Source organism: Xiphophorus hellerii, chromosome 18, assembly GCF_003331165.1.
Source record: "Xiphophorus hellerii strain 12219 chromosome 18, Xiphophorus_hellerii-4.1, whole genome shotgun sequence".
In the NCBI taxonomy this organism is placed as follows: domain Eukaryota; kingdom Metazoa; phylum Chordata; class Actinopteri; order Cyprinodontiformes; family Poeciliidae; genus Xiphophorus; species Xiphophorus hellerii.
The window spans coordinates 8179790-8197318 of record NC_045689.1 but is presented as its reverse complement, the minus strand read 5'-3'; the positions used below and the strand labels follow the sequence as shown (position 1 = coordinate 8197318).

Genomic DNA, 17529 nt, shown 5'->3' with positions numbered 1-17529 from the left:
TTAAATACCCAGAGATATATGTGGAAAATCCAGTTGTTTGCTAACGACCATTATAGTTTTCGGGATTATAAAATACAGTATGTTTAGTGTATGCTGTATATATATATACAGTACAGACCAAAAGTTTGGACACACCTTTCTAATTCAATGGGCTTTCTTTATTTTTATAACTATTTATAAGGCAAGAAATCCCACTTATTAACCTGACAGGGCACACCTATGAAGTGAAAACCATTTCAGGTGACTACCTCTTGAAGCTCATCAAGAAAATGCAGAGTGTGTGCAAAGCAGTAATCACAGCAAAAGGTTGCTACTTTGAAGAAACTAGAATATAAGGGGTATTTTCAGTTGCTTTACACTTTTTTGTTTAGTGCATATTTCCACATGTGTTATTCATAGTTTTGATGCCTTCAGTGTGAATCTACAATGTCAATAGTCATGAAAATAAAGGAAACTCATTGAATTAAAAGGTGTGTCCAAACTTTTGGTCTGTACTGTATATATATATATATATATATATATATATATATATATATATATATATATAGCTTAACTTAAACCTCAACAAGTATTTAAATACTAACAGTCTTATATCTCATTTGCCAGGATGGAAGAATAAATGTTTTTAATTGTGAAATTTTAGTTCAGCGCTGTAACTTTACTACTGTGACAACAACAACAACAACTATTGTGTTGAAGCTTTTGTGGTGCAGGAAATCTGAAGCCGAGAGTCTATTACATCATTATAAAAGGTGCAGGCTCTGCATAATTGATGTGAATGTGGTGGGGAACTCTCCACTTGGTCCATCTGTAATTCATCATGATATATACTAGCAGAAAAATAGCATTATTCTTTTATTATGTACCATCATTATAAAAGCTTCCACCGTCTGTCATGTAATACATGAGCAGAAATATAACACCATTGTTTTACTGTTCCAACAAACCTTTGAAATAAGACAGAAGTGGTGTAGCTAGGACAACATAAAGACGCTTACTGCATCAAATTATGTTATGTCAAAGTTTTCACTTTTGACTTTTTTTCCTGCTGGTTATACAACTTTTAGAAAATATCTTTCAATCTACAAAATTTTTCTCTTAGATATCTGACATCGAAGAAGCTACCCAACTTCACAGGCAGCTGAAATCAAGACCAAAAAAAAAATGTTCTCCTTTAATCCCTTGCTCTGTTCTGCAGGTTCTTGTCAGATCGGCTGGGCATACTACTGCACGGGGGCGGGTGCGGCCACTGCCATGCTCCTTTGCACCTGGCTGTCCTGCTTTGCCGGGAAGAAGCAGAAGCATTACCCATACTGACAAGAGAATCGGAGAGAAAGGGACAGACTGAGACCTTGGGCGGTATGACAAAAGGGAGGGGACTCCAACTGTGTGGACTCAGACAAGTACAGCACATCAGGCACCGCAGACGCCAAGTCATTACGGTGCTCTGCACAATCTTCGGGACGCGTCTCATCTGACGACTGCAGGGACTGTTTCATAATGCAGCACACACATGGCTCTGAAAACTTCTCTTAAAAGATGTTCCTAAATGAAAGATGTATGGACCAAGCGTATTAGTAAAGTTGTTACATTATGTTTTCCTTTATTTCTGTTATCTATATCTTCTCAATTCATTAATTTTAATGTGATGGTGTGGCCTGTAAAGAGCAGAAAATATATTCCCTCATTATTCCTGAAGTGTTCCCACCTCCTCTGTGTCTCCCATTCTTGCCTTAAACAACCTGAAATGCAATAATACCTGTAATAATGTAAAGCAGTCCAGAAAATTGGCTGCCAACCCTCCTTGGCTCAGCCTTTTTTCAAATATCAGACATTTAAGCAGAGTTTATTTAACACATCCATAAGATATACAATGTGTATGGTAATGTATTTTATCATGTTATCACGTGTTTTGTATTCACTCTCAGAATATTCTTTGTCATGCTTTTTGTTTTGTAAATAAATGTTTAATTAAATCCTGCTTTCATGTGTGTTTTTTCCACAAATCCTGCAGCGACTAAAGCACGCCCTGGAGCAAAATGGGGAAGGCCTTCGCATTCCTAAAGAGCCTTTCCCACAACTTCCTTATCTTAGGAGCATTTGCTACATATGAGCTCTGTGAATTTAACCTTTTTCCTGTTATTAATTAGCTAAATCTTATGACCTCTAGTCAGAGAATTTGCCTTTTTGATCAGGTTTCTCAGCTTCAAAGCCCTAAAGTGGTCCAGACAAAGCCTGCGATCTAATCACACCCTGGGAAATTGAGCAGCTCTGCTCCCAGCAGCCTACCAGCTCAATGTCAGGGGGTATCTCACAGTTCCTGAACCTGAATGCATGGTGGGAATAACAATAACGATAACCTCTTGGTAGCTGTTACCACGGCCTTATGTGTCATTAGAGGAGCGAGCTGCACCCAGCTTTTCACCTTCTATTTTCAGCTGTTTACTCCTCCATGATTTTTCCTCCTTTGATTAACAAACACCTTATCCCCGCCTGCGTGTACACAAAGTCAGCTCATTTACAATGCAACTGTGCTTTGGCCCTCATTAGCAGTTCCATTTTCTCACAATGCTCAGCACTGAGCAGAAAATGGAAACACACACCCCTCCCTTCCGTTCTCACTTGAGAAATATCTCTGGGTGCACGATCTGATGTTTAATATGTTAGCACAGCTCCTCTGCATTCTGCTTCCTTTTCCCTCTCGCTCTGATCTACGGCGCTGATTGATATCAGCAGCGATTGTTGCAGCGAGTCAACCAGCTGCCTCATCAGCAAAGGCAGACATATTGGGGTCAAGTTGGAGCGCTTACTCCTTGATTCCGACACCCGGTACCTCAGACTGACAGGGTGCAACCCTTCAGTGTGAGAAATCGGCGACTGATTGTATTAAAACATGTAAAATGTGTGCAAACTTGAAAGTACAGCTGCTCTTATGAACCAACATTAAAACTCCCTTGCAATAGTCATGAATGGAGACTGACAAGTGAATGCGTTTACTCTAGTCAGAATAATTTGGTTATGTAGTGAGGACCACACATTTCTTGCATACACAGATCATCCCAAAGATGTTTATTTCCTCTTTTATTAAAAGACATGTCCTTTAAATTGACTATCTGATTTAAAAAGGGGGCATCACTTTTAGCCTTGTCTTAGTTGATAAACATTTAAAAGTACAATATGTATTTTCCAGGCACATAGTGCCATTTTATAGCACAATCAAGTAACTACGTTACATTCAGTTACCTTACAGAAGTAGTTGTACATGTAAAGCATGACTTAAAAGAAATTTGACTTTGTAAATTGACGCCTTAAAATTGAGTCCTGTCTCTTTACAAAGCTCTTACTCTTCCCGACACGTTGCCTGTAGGATAACATCGTCATCATCATAACAATAATCTTTCATTAAGTCATTTACAGCTGTTCATAGGAGCAATGGATTGAGAAATGGTTCCATTCTTAGCTCAGCAGACATGCAGTTTAAGGTGTTTGCTAATTGCTGCTGTCGCTAGTCTCAAAAAGTCAGTTTTACTTAATGCACCTGCTTTCATGTTAGACCTTCAACTAAGACAAATCACAAGCTCAACAGGCCAGTAATCATCTTTTATATGTAACATTTTCTGAAATGAAATGAATCCTAGATAAAGTTTATTTTCTTTGATTCAATATATTTCAAACGGAATTTTATTTGTGTCTGTTTGGAGAGTCAACTATGACGAATGAACTGAGTCATCACCAAATTTATTCTGTTCAAAACAGACAACCAACCTTCTGCTCCCTCTTGAGTGATACACAGAAGTTGAAGAGAGACTCAATTAGCTCTACAAAGCCTTACATTTTTAAAAGAGTGCTGTGTTGTCAGAGTGCCCCGTTTAGTGCTTTGCAAATAGCTCATGGTCTTTCCTTTATTCTCAGAATATTGCTTCATATGAGCCAAAATTTTATATGATCGTTTAAAGCCACCTCGGGTGAAGGATAAGATCAACAATGTTAAGATATTTAAAGTTAAGTCATACTTATGTTTTTGCCTCACATCTTTCCAGGCTACACATTATGATGTGCGAGTGTGAGGAAGGACCAAAATGTAGACTGGTGCTCGGTAGGATCATAATGATGTGTATTTAATAATGAAACTGAAAAACAACTTCAAATGAGAATGGGAAAACATCAGGAGCCAGGGCACACATTCAGGAAAATAAAAACAAAACCGGGAACCATGGAGCAAACGAAAAGATCCAGAAAACATAGAAGGGGAGAAAGGAACTCAAATACTAGAAGGAGAAGTGGAAATGACTAAAGGGAGCAGAAGAGCTCATTACTGGTGAGTGGATGCAGCTGGGGAAGGGAGCAGGCTGTGGTAATTGAAGAAATAATTGACACATGGGACAGGTCGCAAGGAGAATGAAACAGGAAATTAAACATGAACAGTAGACAGAGGTAAATACTAATCTAACGAAACAAATCCAAAACACAACAATGAGAATTTTTTGTGTTTTGCCCAATGAATAAACTAAAATAGAAAGATATAAGAAAATAAACTAAGAAGAAATGATCAAAGCAGACAGTAACTGAACCCGAACGTTCAAACGCCTACGAATCATAACAACACAATGTACTTCAAAGTGCATTAAAAGGAAAAAAAACAAACAAAGGTGAAGGAATTACAATTAAAGGAAGAAGTACATTGAAAGTATACTTGCTCATCAGTTAGAAAATAATAGAAAAAAATAGAAAAAAGCCAAAACAAAAAAAGGGGGAAAGTTTAGAAAGCTGCAGTAAACAGTAATGTTTTCCATCCTGATTTGTAGTTGCTTTTGAATCTAAGGTTTTCAGAAAGTTAGTTTTATAGCTGAGGAGAATACAACTAAATGTTGCCATTGTTTAGTTTTGTTCTACACACAATTCATATTTGACAGCTTTGACAATAAATTATTAAACAATAAATCTAGATTTATTGTTTAATAGAATTCTGAACAAGTTTCTCTAAATTGTCCTCAATGATGATCTAAATATGGTAATTTTATACTTATTAAACTTTATGTAATATTTTCTGAAGCAGGTGGAATCTTATCTAAAAGCAATTTCCAAATGAAAGAAAAATTGTAAAAACAAAAATTTAAAAAAATCCAGTGAAAGATCCACCTTTAGACTGAATGCTATGCAATGTTCTTTCAAATTTTATAAACTTAGCTGTTTTGATAATTTTCTTTGACTTTTATAAGGAACTTGACTCTAATGAACACACTACAAATTCTAGGTTTTGGAGAGTTATTTATCAAGGTTATTAAAATGTTTTATAATGAAATAAACAGCTTAAATATATTATCTCCAACAAGGTTTATGATATGAAGAGGTGTATGAGAGGCCTCCCCATATTCTTGCTTTTCCTTATCATTACTGAACTTGTATTCTCAAATATTTCACACAACTCAGTCATAATTTAATTTGGCATAGAAGTTAAGATGTCTCAACTGCCAATGACACAGTTTTGTTTCTTACAGATAAACCAACATATATGGTAGAAGGGTCAAACGTTTGCTAAGTTGCAATTTTACTGTCTCTAAGTTACCAGTAAACCTTTCAAAGTTATGTAAGTATAATATTTGTTGCAGAGTTATTTAGGGATAAATGTAAACTTTAGCATTTTCTGAAAAGTAAGTGCTTTCCAGTTAAATACCAAGAGTTTGCCTCTGTTGTGAAAGCCATTCCTTCAGGCATAGCTAAGTTAATGAAGCACACTTTTAATATCAAAGCTTCAGTCTGCAAATAACTTATATAAAAGTTTGCTAGAACAAGAAATGCTCAAATCAGCATACAAGGAAAGTCCTATGTAATTCGAGTATGGTGTCACCCAAAGGAAAGGTGTCCTGGAATGCATAGTGTATAAATATAAAGTGGAGGAAAACTTGGATGATTCATTTTCAATACTGCGTTTCAAATAAAGTAAGGGAGCTTAATTTCAAAATTGCTGCACAGGACTTACCCTTGTAACAAAAACTATCAGTCTTTAAGTATGTGGATGAAAACTGTGCTTTATTCAAGTTGAGTCAGAAACTATAATAGATTTATTTTACAACAGTTCTCTCTCTCCTGGGTTTCAGAGGGACTTGGAGAAATTTGTCAAGAATAAAACTAAGTGCACTATCCAAATCAGTTCTGGGATGTTATAGCCAAGTTTAAATGTAGTGATAAAAATCTGAGCTTAATAATTAATCTAATGCTCCTGTTAAAGAGATTTAATATGCATAGGGAAAGATCGTCCACACACAGACCAGGATGCAGCAATTTGAATTCCACATTTTTACTTATAGTTAGCTTTAAAGTTTAGATTTGATGGACCACGGATGACTAGAATCATAAAGTGCCTTTACTTATTGCATAATTTTCATTAGCTGCATTTTCTTTGTAAAATATAAATGTTCATGCTAATTGTATTTGTAGCAGATAAAGTTTTTGAAGAACAAAAATGTTTTGGCTAGTAACGTCTTTGGAAAAAAAAAAGTTGTTTCCAGACTGTGCTGTTTAGATCCAGCCAAAAAACAGGATTAAGTTTTGCTTTTAGGAACATTTCTAGAAATTACAATTTAAATTTCGGTTCTTTGCTCATGTAGAAATAATGTTCTATACTCCATACATTTAAAAGCCTTCTTTATGTTTTTGCTATAGAAAGCCCCATTGGGTTTTTGTTTTTTTCTTGTTTATCTTGCTTGTTTTCAGCTAGAAAGGGTAAAAATCTTAAAAACAGCAAGTCCTCAAAGAAACACTTTGAAACACCTTCAAAAACCAAGCGATACTGTATCTCGAGACTAAAAATCAAGAAAGTTTCTTTCCTTTGATGCAAAATCTAAGGAGAAGAAACATAGCTCAACACTTGTGTGCAGGACTGTAAGTTTCTTGTGTTGATTTGTGTTCTACCTTCCTATACATGGCTGATTTCAAAATTACGTTTGGAGAGACAAACTTTTGCAGCTGAACTAAAAAATCTACATGAGTTGATTCTTTATAATGAATATTTCCTCTGCCTGATGGTTCCCTGCTGCTCTTAAAGGCCAATCTGCTCAAAAGGAAACGTTGAACTATTCATGTTTAAAACTATTAAAAATTGCAAAGTGAATATTACACCAGAAGAGTAACCATTTAGAACTTAAACATTTTGTGATCTTTAACTTTCAACATTCATTTATCCATATCTACAAGTTGGGATGTCACTGGATTGAATACATATTTAGTTAATTGCACTCAAATGTGATTTGTCTTTCAATTCAGATTAGGAATTACGCTCCGTTCAAAGGGCTGAGCTGACTTTCTCTCTGAGCTGGACCAAAACAGATAAATAAATAAAAAAATACAGGTGAAATTCACTGAACATCCCCTGGCAAGTTATTTACATATAAAGTGGCTGAATGTACAGGCTGTGACTCATGCACAACATACTGAATCACAGTAACTGGGACTCAAAAAAGGATAAAATCTTGAAGCTTACAATAAATTAGTAACTTAATTCCTTTTAGGACATGTTTTTGTTTTTATTATGACACAAGAATGTAATGAGATTCACTCAACAATCACTGCAAAACAAAATAGGCATCCTCACTCCTTGTCATTGGATAGCATTACTAAACTACATTAAACTATTATCATATCTAAGATCCTTTCCTATACATTGATCTTATTTTCTGGATACTTCAATATAATCAAGAACAAGAACTAGTTCTACTTTAATAATATGGGACATTTTATGAATAGAGATTCCACTCAAAAGGCTTTCTTTAGACAAAAGACAGAGGTCAAAAATTTCAGCAAACTGTCATTGTAACCGTAGTAAATATATCTTATAACTCAGGTAGTTTTGTCATTCAAAATGTCCGAGATGCAATCATTCCATTAAATGAAAAGACAGCTAAACATTTCAATTTTAACTCAGTCATCAGTATTTCAGTTTATTATAAGTCCTGGGTTATTTTTAAAGTTTTCTTTGGAGAAACATGTTTTTGCTTACTTTTTTTTTTTTGTAACAAAAGACATTCATTAAAAAAAGTCATTAATGTGAAACGTTTAAGGTTATTTACGTAGATTTACAAGTTTAACAAGGGCAACTTGAAGGAACTCTTGGAAACTCAGCTGTGGCTGATGACAGATCAAACCAGGTCAAACCAGACAGCAACCAGACAGATGTGAGGTGTTTGTGTGAATGATGTCATCTATTCAGTTTTTTTATGAAGCACTTCTTGGTTTCAGTATTGTCACTCTGCATGCATGACCACTTTTAACCCACTTCCACTCCGGAAAGAGTTCATTTAAAACCTACTCATATGTCTTTCTCTTCCCTTGAAAGTATCTGCCGTTTAGCTTTAAATTTTGGATTTAATGATTTACGAAAACATGTTGAAACAGACATGAAAGTACATGGAATCTATTATAACACACCAGACAAACCAGTTCAGCAACGAGAATCAGAGGCTGTTTCTCAAAGCTCACATACACATAGCATGGACGGATTAGATCTCAAGGTTCACTGGTTAACCCGTAGGGACGTGCAGGCTTGTGGTGAGCAGGATTTCTAAATTAGCGGTTTGTTTGAAGTTAGCTAGAGGTAAAGGGCAAACTTGCAACGAATTTTTGAGCAGGGTAAGATGCTCGGTTTCAACAGAGCAACGATTTATTTATGAAACATGTGCACTTGTGCACCTGTGCACACACAGGTGTTTCCAGCTTGAGTGAAGTGATATTGCTTGTTGCATTAGGTCACCGGAGACCCAACAAAGTCAACAAAGATTTTTGACAGGAGGCAAAGTTCAGAGAATTGTAATAACACCAGTCATTGCTGAGTTTCATTCAAGTGGCCAGAAAGTTGTTATGCAGTGTCAATGGGTCAATGTACTGTAAGTAACACCAAAACAATAAAACCAACAGGAATGTATTGTTCTTCTAAGATAAAGTGTCTTCCTAGAGAAAATAGTAATTATCTCACAGTTGCAGTGCTTTTCAACATGTTTATACTTTTCTACATGTTGTTACATTATAATCACAAACTCATCAAGATCAAATGTACATCAAGAAAAAATTTATTTCATCAAAGCACTTTAAACCACTTTCAAATCTTCTAATGAGCAGCCAAGTGCATCTAAAGAGGCAGTGAAGACTCCTAGAGTTGTGGGCTGCCACATTTCATTCCACCTGGGGAGATGTTTGGGGTTTAGTGCACTGCTCAAGAGCACTTCAGCTGCAATTAGGGATAGAATGAGGCAGCTCTGAGCACTGCAGTGTACTGGTAATTTATTGTTGGTCTAGGATACCTAAAATAAAACTGTCTCAGATAAAGCAACAGGGCAAGAGAGATTGTAATTATATTTTTACCAAAGCAGATTAAAGCAACTTAATTGGAAAAAGCTTTTAAGCAGGTTAATTAGATATCAAGCAATTATGGACGAAAGTCAAGCACTCTTGAACGTTACATTAATTATAATGTGTCATTTGCCAGTCGCCATTATTTAAAGCGAAGAGATGTCTCTATGTAATCTACATAACTCCAGCTCATGGAAATTAGTCACAGCACCAGGGAAGATCTCAGGAGAAAGACTGAGTGCAGATTATAAAACAAGACACTGTCAGGCTTATATCGTGCAAATACATTCCTCTGTAACTTCTTAGTGACTACAGGCTTCTGCCACTTCGGCTGATGTTAATATTCATGAGTCCACCATCAAGAGAACACAGAGAAACAATGGCAAGAATGGCTGGGGTGCAATGGGAGGAAGCCACTGCTCTCTAAAGAACTGGAATTTGGTTCTGATTGTCTACATCTGAGCCAGGATGGTTTGCCATCGTTGGTACGGAGGAATGAATTCAGATTTATTCCACAGGATACTCCGGGAAAATGCCAGGACATCTGTCCAAAAACATCCCTAAACGCACGAGTCATTGTGCCAGGAAACAATGACAAAATGGCATGGTTGATTGAAAAAGTACTCATGCCCGTGGAACTTTTTCCACTGTTTCCTCACATGACAATCCTAAACCTCGAGCTATACTTCCAACAAGAGGCATACACCATGAATTCTATCAGTGTTGTATGTTATCATAATAAAACAATGTAAATTATCACAGTTTTGAAAGGGAAGGAAAATAACATTGAAACTTTTATTTAATTCTATTTTTACTTAATGAAATTTTTAAACATGCTGGAAAATCTGTTGGTGCCAGCATCATATTTTTGTTATGCTTCTTCTGCTGGAGACTTGAAACTAGGCCAAATGTTTGGCACAGACAAAGACATCAAATCAAAAGACAATGCAATGCTTTGAGGATCGGGCAAAAACTGACTCCAGTTGACTGCCAAGTGGGCCAAGTACTTTAAAGCTTGTGTTGAAAGTCCTACCCTGCTGCTTTCATCCTCATTTCTGGGACACACACACACCAGCCAGGCTTATTACCAACAAGGGGAATCAAGAAAGATTGAGCTTGAGCAGCCTTATCCTCCTCTCAAAAATCGAACACTCATTAAGCTAACAGGTTACTGGTACAGCCTGGATTGTAATGTGCAGGTATGATGTGAAAACCATTCAGTAATATACAGGACATGGAATCACTATAAAGTCTCCAAATGATAATAAAAGTTTTTCCACGTAGTCTTTGAATAAAACTGCTTTGCACAAATATTTAAAGTCTCTGGACCATTCCTCAATTTACTTTGATACCTCTAACTAAATTACTACTAGAAGTCACGTAATTAGCAAATAATCAACTGATTGATTTATTGATTTACATAAAATAACCATTTCTGGGGAGAAAACACAGAAAGTCAGATACAACCCATGTTGGCAACATGGCAACATGTGGAAAGCTGCTTTGGTCAGATGAGACAAAAACTGAACTAATCCTAACTTTCTGACTCATAATTAATTGGATTGTGAAGAGCCTAAATATTCCCAGCCCTGAGCAATCACTTCAGTGGAAGGGGTCAGATGAACACATGCTTATGTGTAACAATGACCCAGTCAGATTTTTATTTTTAAGAATTATTTTTTATCCTTTTCATAGTTTTGCACCGCCTTATGTTGGTCAATCACATAACATGCTAACAAAATATAGAGAATTTTCTAGTTATAGAATAAAAAAATGTAATTAAGTTCAAGGGCCATGAAACTTTTAGCAACACACTATAATGTCTTTAAACAGCTCAAAGTCCTTCAATACAAAATAATTATTTTAGGGGGTTAAATCATTCAGCTACTATAAAAAAATACATATATATCTCAATATTAATGCTTTCATAAGAAATAGGATAAATATTCTACAGGATGATGTATAAAACACTGCTAGAAATGTTTTATTGCTGCTCTAAACGGTAAAATATGTAACCACGCATGTTTCTGTGTGGTTTGTACATTGCTAATTTGACATTTTGTCTCTGACAACTGTAATTAAATCAACCTGCAGGCTGCGCGTCTGGACCACTTCATGAAAAACACATCAATTTTCTCAGGATGAGATAAACAACCAAATCTCCAAAGGCCTCCATTTCGCCTCACTCCTCTTCTTCACCACTTTATTTCATCATACCCTCCAAATTGCTTCAAATAGAGGAGTGGTATGTTGAGGGCCAGATGAGAAGTATTTTCCTTCTTCACCTAGAGATGTCTGATCGATCAAGCTTTTTTATTTTAAATTCATACTGAGGCAGCAGGGTCTAGTGTTTCTTTATTATGGAAGTTCAGTAATATCCATATTAAATATTAAAAATTTAATCTCTTGGTAGTTTACACTAAGCTTTCTTAAGTTAGCAAAATCGTCATTTTGCATGAAACACTGACCATTACTGGACTGTTAAAAACCACTTCACAGCCTTGTCTCTGTTCAAAGAACATAAACCCATAGAGTGCTTCAACACAAGATAATTAGGAGCGATAATATTTGAGGACCCTGGCAGGCTATAATGTGAGACCTATACAGAGAAGATTTGCACAACCAGCACTTTCTAAACTGCTATCTAAAAATTGGTACAACACTGCATCTCTGTTTGTTGTAATCAACTCTGCTATCAACATTCTCCACAACTGAGACCTCCCACGAGAAACATGCTGGGGCTTTTATTCTGCAACAAAAGTATTGAGGCATGGGTGATTCTTTTTGCTTTTAACTTGATAACATATTTCAAATTGTTGTTCAAACTGAGTTCCTCCACCTAGGTGGTCTTTGATAAAAGTAAATTCCAGTATAAGCATTTCTGCAACTACTGGTGTGTAAAGAGTTTATCACAAACACTAGTTCATCTACCGTTCTTATATCTTAATCCTGTTTATCATACATACTTACCACAAAAGCAGAGGATACTGGTGTTGCTTAATTATATCTTAAACTTAACTTTTTTCACATTAAATACATTTTTAGTACAACAACATGGTTAATGTTTACATGCAAAGCGGTCACAGAAACGGATGTCATATTTTGTGAAGTGAAACATTAAAAGGAATACATATTTAACACACACAGAAGAGACAAAAAAAAAGGCATGGAAAGCCAAGAAACCAGCAGGAATCAATTAGTATTTAGAAAGCATTTGTGTTTAACATGTACTAAAGAAAAGGTTTCTCAAGACCAACATGTTGCACAGAGAAGTTGGCAAAAATTAGTCATTCTTTACAGAACATACTAATAGCAAAGAGTTCCACTGAGTCGGACTCACGCTTGAAGTTTGCTGCAGAATATTTGAACGAATGTGGAGGTGGGAACATCCTGGTGTGGGCTTTCTTACATCATATGGGCTTCATATAGTTTAAGTAAGGAATGGATGGATAAATCTACTGTGACATTACTGACAAGAATATCAACATGAAATAAGTGTGGATTTAAAGAGAACATTCCCCAACACACCCAAGTAAACTGTTAATTGGTTTCAGAAAAAGAAAGAAAAGCTGTCTGAGGAATTCATGTGGCTCTGTTCTCCACACAAAAGGCATCAAGGTTGTGATTTCTCAACAAAGACTTTGGTACAAAGTGATTAACACATTTCAGTGTTATGTGTATTTCTGTTTTTTAGACTTAACTTGATTAAAGGACTAATTTGATTTGAGGAAAAACATAAATACGTTCAATATTTTAACATTTGTATATGAAAACTATCTACTTTTTTCTCTGTGGCTAAAGAGTGACTTGGCAATACAGAAGCTTCTTCTTGCACTGAAAGTATCAACACTGATTATCACCAAACGAACTCACATAATGCAATATGGTTTATTCCTTTTCAGATGGAACTATTTGTCAAGGCGGATGAAATTAGGAACACATTCACATGTCAGTTAGTTTGACTCACAACCTCCAGGTGTCTGCTGGAAAGATGAACACTGACTTTAGTTTTCAGCATCGCTGTGAGCCCAGGCATGAATCTGAATCTACAAATAACCTAGTCAAAATCCTGAACTAAATTTGACTAACCTCACTATCCTATTGATTAGGAGAACTCAGGTGAAGATGTGTGATGCTGACAGAAGAAAAGAGACTGCTAAGATTAAACACAAAGAAACTTCCAATTCAACCAATTTTTTTTTGTATACTTATGCAATCAGGTTAGTACACATTTTTATCTTGTATGTTTTTTTTTATTCTAATACATGTATTTTTCAGCTTAACTGATAAATGTCACATTTTCATATGTTAAATGTTTCCAAATTATTTATTATTGCCTCAGTTGTGTTAACTAAAATAAAAATTGCTTTATATCCTTTTGGAAGCAACTGTGGAAAATAGTACCAATACAACTGTTGGTATTACAGTCACTGCTACTAAAATACTGCTTTTCACTGACTGCTATAATTGCTACATCTAGTGCTGTACTGTCACTCCTGCTATCACAATACTGTCATTATCTGTGTTGTTGGAAATAACTGCAGTACTGAGATCGACAGGTGACAGGGCTGTAGTCTGAGAGACAAGTGAATATTTCATAAACTTCTAAATAAAGAAACAAAAATGCAAAAGGAGCACGTAGAAGTTTCTTGAAGGCCATTGACTATTTCAACAGAGAGACAACGGAAGAATATACTGAGAAACGCTTATAAACCCTGGGAATAGGATGAGTTATATGAGAACCAGGTGAGACTAATCAGTGCAGTTCAGCTAGATGGGGATCAAAAATCTAGAGCTGAGGGAAAATCATTTACTCAACCTAAACTGATCATACATCTCACAAAAGGATCTTCCAAAACAAAAGTAAAATTTTAATACTAAAATAAGAATGCAAAACACAAAGAGCAGAGCAATAGAAAATACTGAGAATCTCAACAAAAAGGAATTAACCTTTTTGTCTGAGTAAGGAACATTGGAAAGGACAAAAATGATTCAAATACCAAAATGATAAACAAACACAAAAACAATAAATAAATAGTGGTGCTACTTTGACTAATGTTTCTACTACTACTGTTATTCCTACTACTAGTGTCAATGCTGCTGTCACTTTTACCTTCATTAGGTTGTACTATTGTTCTCCGTAATACTACTGCTGCTACTACAACTATTGTTACTTCTGCTACTAGAACGGCTATTAGTACTAATACTGTGCCTACTAACAATAATAATCACTACAAATAAAACTAAACTACTACTATTACTACATGTTTGGATCACTGGGTGCTTTGGGTTTTTTTTTTCAATGTGTTTGTGTTTTGACCATTTCTTTGTTATTTGTATTTGTTTAGGTCTTGCCTTATTTTACTCAGTTCACAGAGTTCATCATTGTTCTAAGGGTGTTACCATATGAGTTCATTTCTTTGTATTTAGTTTATTAGTTTACTCTTGTGTTTTGGTCTTTGTCCTACTACTGGATTTTCTTTTCTCTCAGATCAGTATTGTTCTTTCCGCTATGCTTTCTGGTTTTATTTAAGTCTTGGAGTTTAGCTCCTTAGTGTTAATTAGTCACCTTCCCTCAGGCTTCCACTTTGCTCCCTTGCACAGCTGTTCCCAATCTCCTAATTTCTTCACCTGCATCTAATGTCATTCTTCACTCATTCCCCAGTATGTACACCCACTTGTTCTCACTGTTCTTTGTTGGTTTCTAACATTATCATGTCTATTGTATAACTTGTTCTGTGTCTGTGTTCTTTGATCTGCACACACACCTGCAGCTTGGATCCTTTCTCAACCTATAAACCATGACAACACTTCTACTAATACTACTGCAACTAGCTGTAATATTGCTGCCTTTGCTGTTGGTACTACTAATACAATTGATTATACTCCCTTTAACTGTTTAACCCTTTGCCAGTGGAATCCACACAGCAACCCCTAAAAACGTAAGTAAGATAAGTGTAAAATGATGATGTAGCATCACTATTATAATTTAAACGCAGTAAATTTATGTCACACCTATTAGTCATGTAGAAGTTGTGCAGTTTTAGTGTTTTCATCTTACTTGTAGGCTCCAAAAATCTGTGAAAAAATCCATGAAAAAATCCACAATAAAATGGAGGAGAGTGAAATGAAAATGGCAGCCATATTAAAGATAATATTCTGAAGTTTTTATTCAGCAGAGTAAAATGAATCTCTTTAAAAACTTACAACAGGATGTCATATAAAGAAACCTCTGAATCCCAATAAGCTGTAGCCTCACTGCGGATTATTCTGATTGATTTTATGCTTTTTGTGTATTTATTTGTTCATTTTGTTTGAGCCCCTGATCGATTTTAAGTTGTGCCCGGTGATTTGTAGCGAGGCCACATTTTCTGTATTTCCCCTGAAAGTGGTTTTTGTATCAGTGAATATCAAACATCCCTGCTTCTCATATCGTGCTGTCCTTATCTAAGTTTCCACAGGAACCTAAATTTAAAGTAATTTGTCTTACACATTAAAATGTTTCACCTGAGTTGCCCCAGCATATTGCTGCAATATCTCAAGAAGCCACATAAATATGTATATAAAACCGAACTGAAATGATTAATAACAGCAGCTTTCTCTGCTTGTTAATGTGTGTGTTCACTCAAAGTTTTGGAGATGGAACATTTGATATCTTAAAGTGTTAAGTTCTTATGAATAAGATTGGTAGGATGTTTTTAATTTTACAAGATATACTTTGCATAAAAAAAAACTATTTTAAAATGATTAATTTAAAGACACCAGAAGGTTATCAGGCTGGAATGCTGCAAGTATTAACATCTTATAAGTATATTGTCTTGTTGAAGTGATTATATTTTTATAGCTGAACACAAATATGTCCATAAATGGATCTAAAATGCTTGCCAGGGTATCACTTAAAAACCACTGGAGCCTGATTTGCTTGAGAAACTCTTCCTACAGTAGATTTTAATTTCATTTATTTTAATTTTTCTTATTGCCCCACAGCTGCTTCCTGAGACTCAATTGTCATTTATGCAAAAGCAGAAACCAGGGAGGTTATTTTGCATTTTGAAGCTCCCTCAGTGTCAAAACAGCGACACACACTCATTAAACCAAGGTCTTTATACAATCAAGCTCTTTAGATACATAAAATTTGTGGGGATTAAGATTACCAAAAACCTTCCATTTCTGTGTGTTTTACTGGGATATTATGTGATTAACAGAAAGTAGGATATAACTGTGCAGTGAACTTTACAATTATTCATGATTTAATACATTCTTTTTAAAAATCTGAAATGTGTGTGATGCATTTGTATTCAGTCACTTTTGTTGATATCCACATAGAACCACCTGTTGTGATCTGGGGGCGTGTGGGTTGTTTGTGTTTCTTTCTATTTGTTTGAATTTTATTTATGCTCAACCTAGATTTCATACATCAGAGATCTGATAGTTCCATATGTTCCTAATGTAGTTTTCTCAAATGTAATATGTGTGTGATTGGATTAAAATTACCTCAAGATGACATTTGTTGTGAAATGGCTCTATATAATTAAACTGCATTGAACAACTGAATTGAATATTAGTTGACTCTATTTTCAGCTTAGTTTGGTCTTTCCTTTACCTTTTCCTTGCCTGGGTGTTTGACATGAGATCAGCCTTACAGCTACAAATCTCTAAGTTGGTTTCTATTCAACCATAGTACTTGTAGAAACAAAAAAATTATATCAGTTTTTTTCTGCTAAGTATTCAAACTCAGTCAAATTTCATAATGTGCACCAGGAAGCATTAATCTCTTACTACGGGTTCTCAATTGGATTTAGATCTGGACTTTGACTGGGCCATTTTAACACAGCTCTGGTTGGATCCTAATAAAGGTTGTACTGCCAGAAAAATGACTTTTTTTCTTCTTTTTTCTTTTTTTCCCCTGAAAAATAATACCATTGACATTGTGGCTATTTATTAATACTCCTTGCAATTGTGTCTCTTTCAAAAGATGGATTAAACAATGATCCATTAGATCTTTGGATATGATTTTGTAACCTCGCAATGATTTAGACTTTTCCGCAACTGTTTCCTTGTATCCATTAGGGTACTGACGTTCAGAACAGAAGTGAATGAACACTTGAAACTGAGATTAAATATAAATTGATTCTATTTACCAATTAGGTGACTTCACCATGTATCTTGCTCTTCACAGCTGTGCTT

General features: G+C 35.4%; 1 protein-coding gene across 1 annotated transcript in view; it reads left to right on the top strand.

Annotated features, from left to right (window-relative positions):
* LOC116707856 (LHFPL tetraspan subfamily member 6 protein) overlaps positions 1-1981 on the top strand; it is a 65955-nt gene extending 63974 nt beyond the window's left edge. Inside the window, exon 4 of the mRNA XM_032545519.1 lies at positions 1199-1981. Coding sequence (XP_032401410.1) covers positions 1199-1317 — 119 coding nt within the window. The 3' untranslated portion in view covers positions 1318-1981. The remainder of the gene's footprint in view (positions 1-1198) is intronic.
* Positions 1982-17529: the final 15548 nt, after the last annotated feature.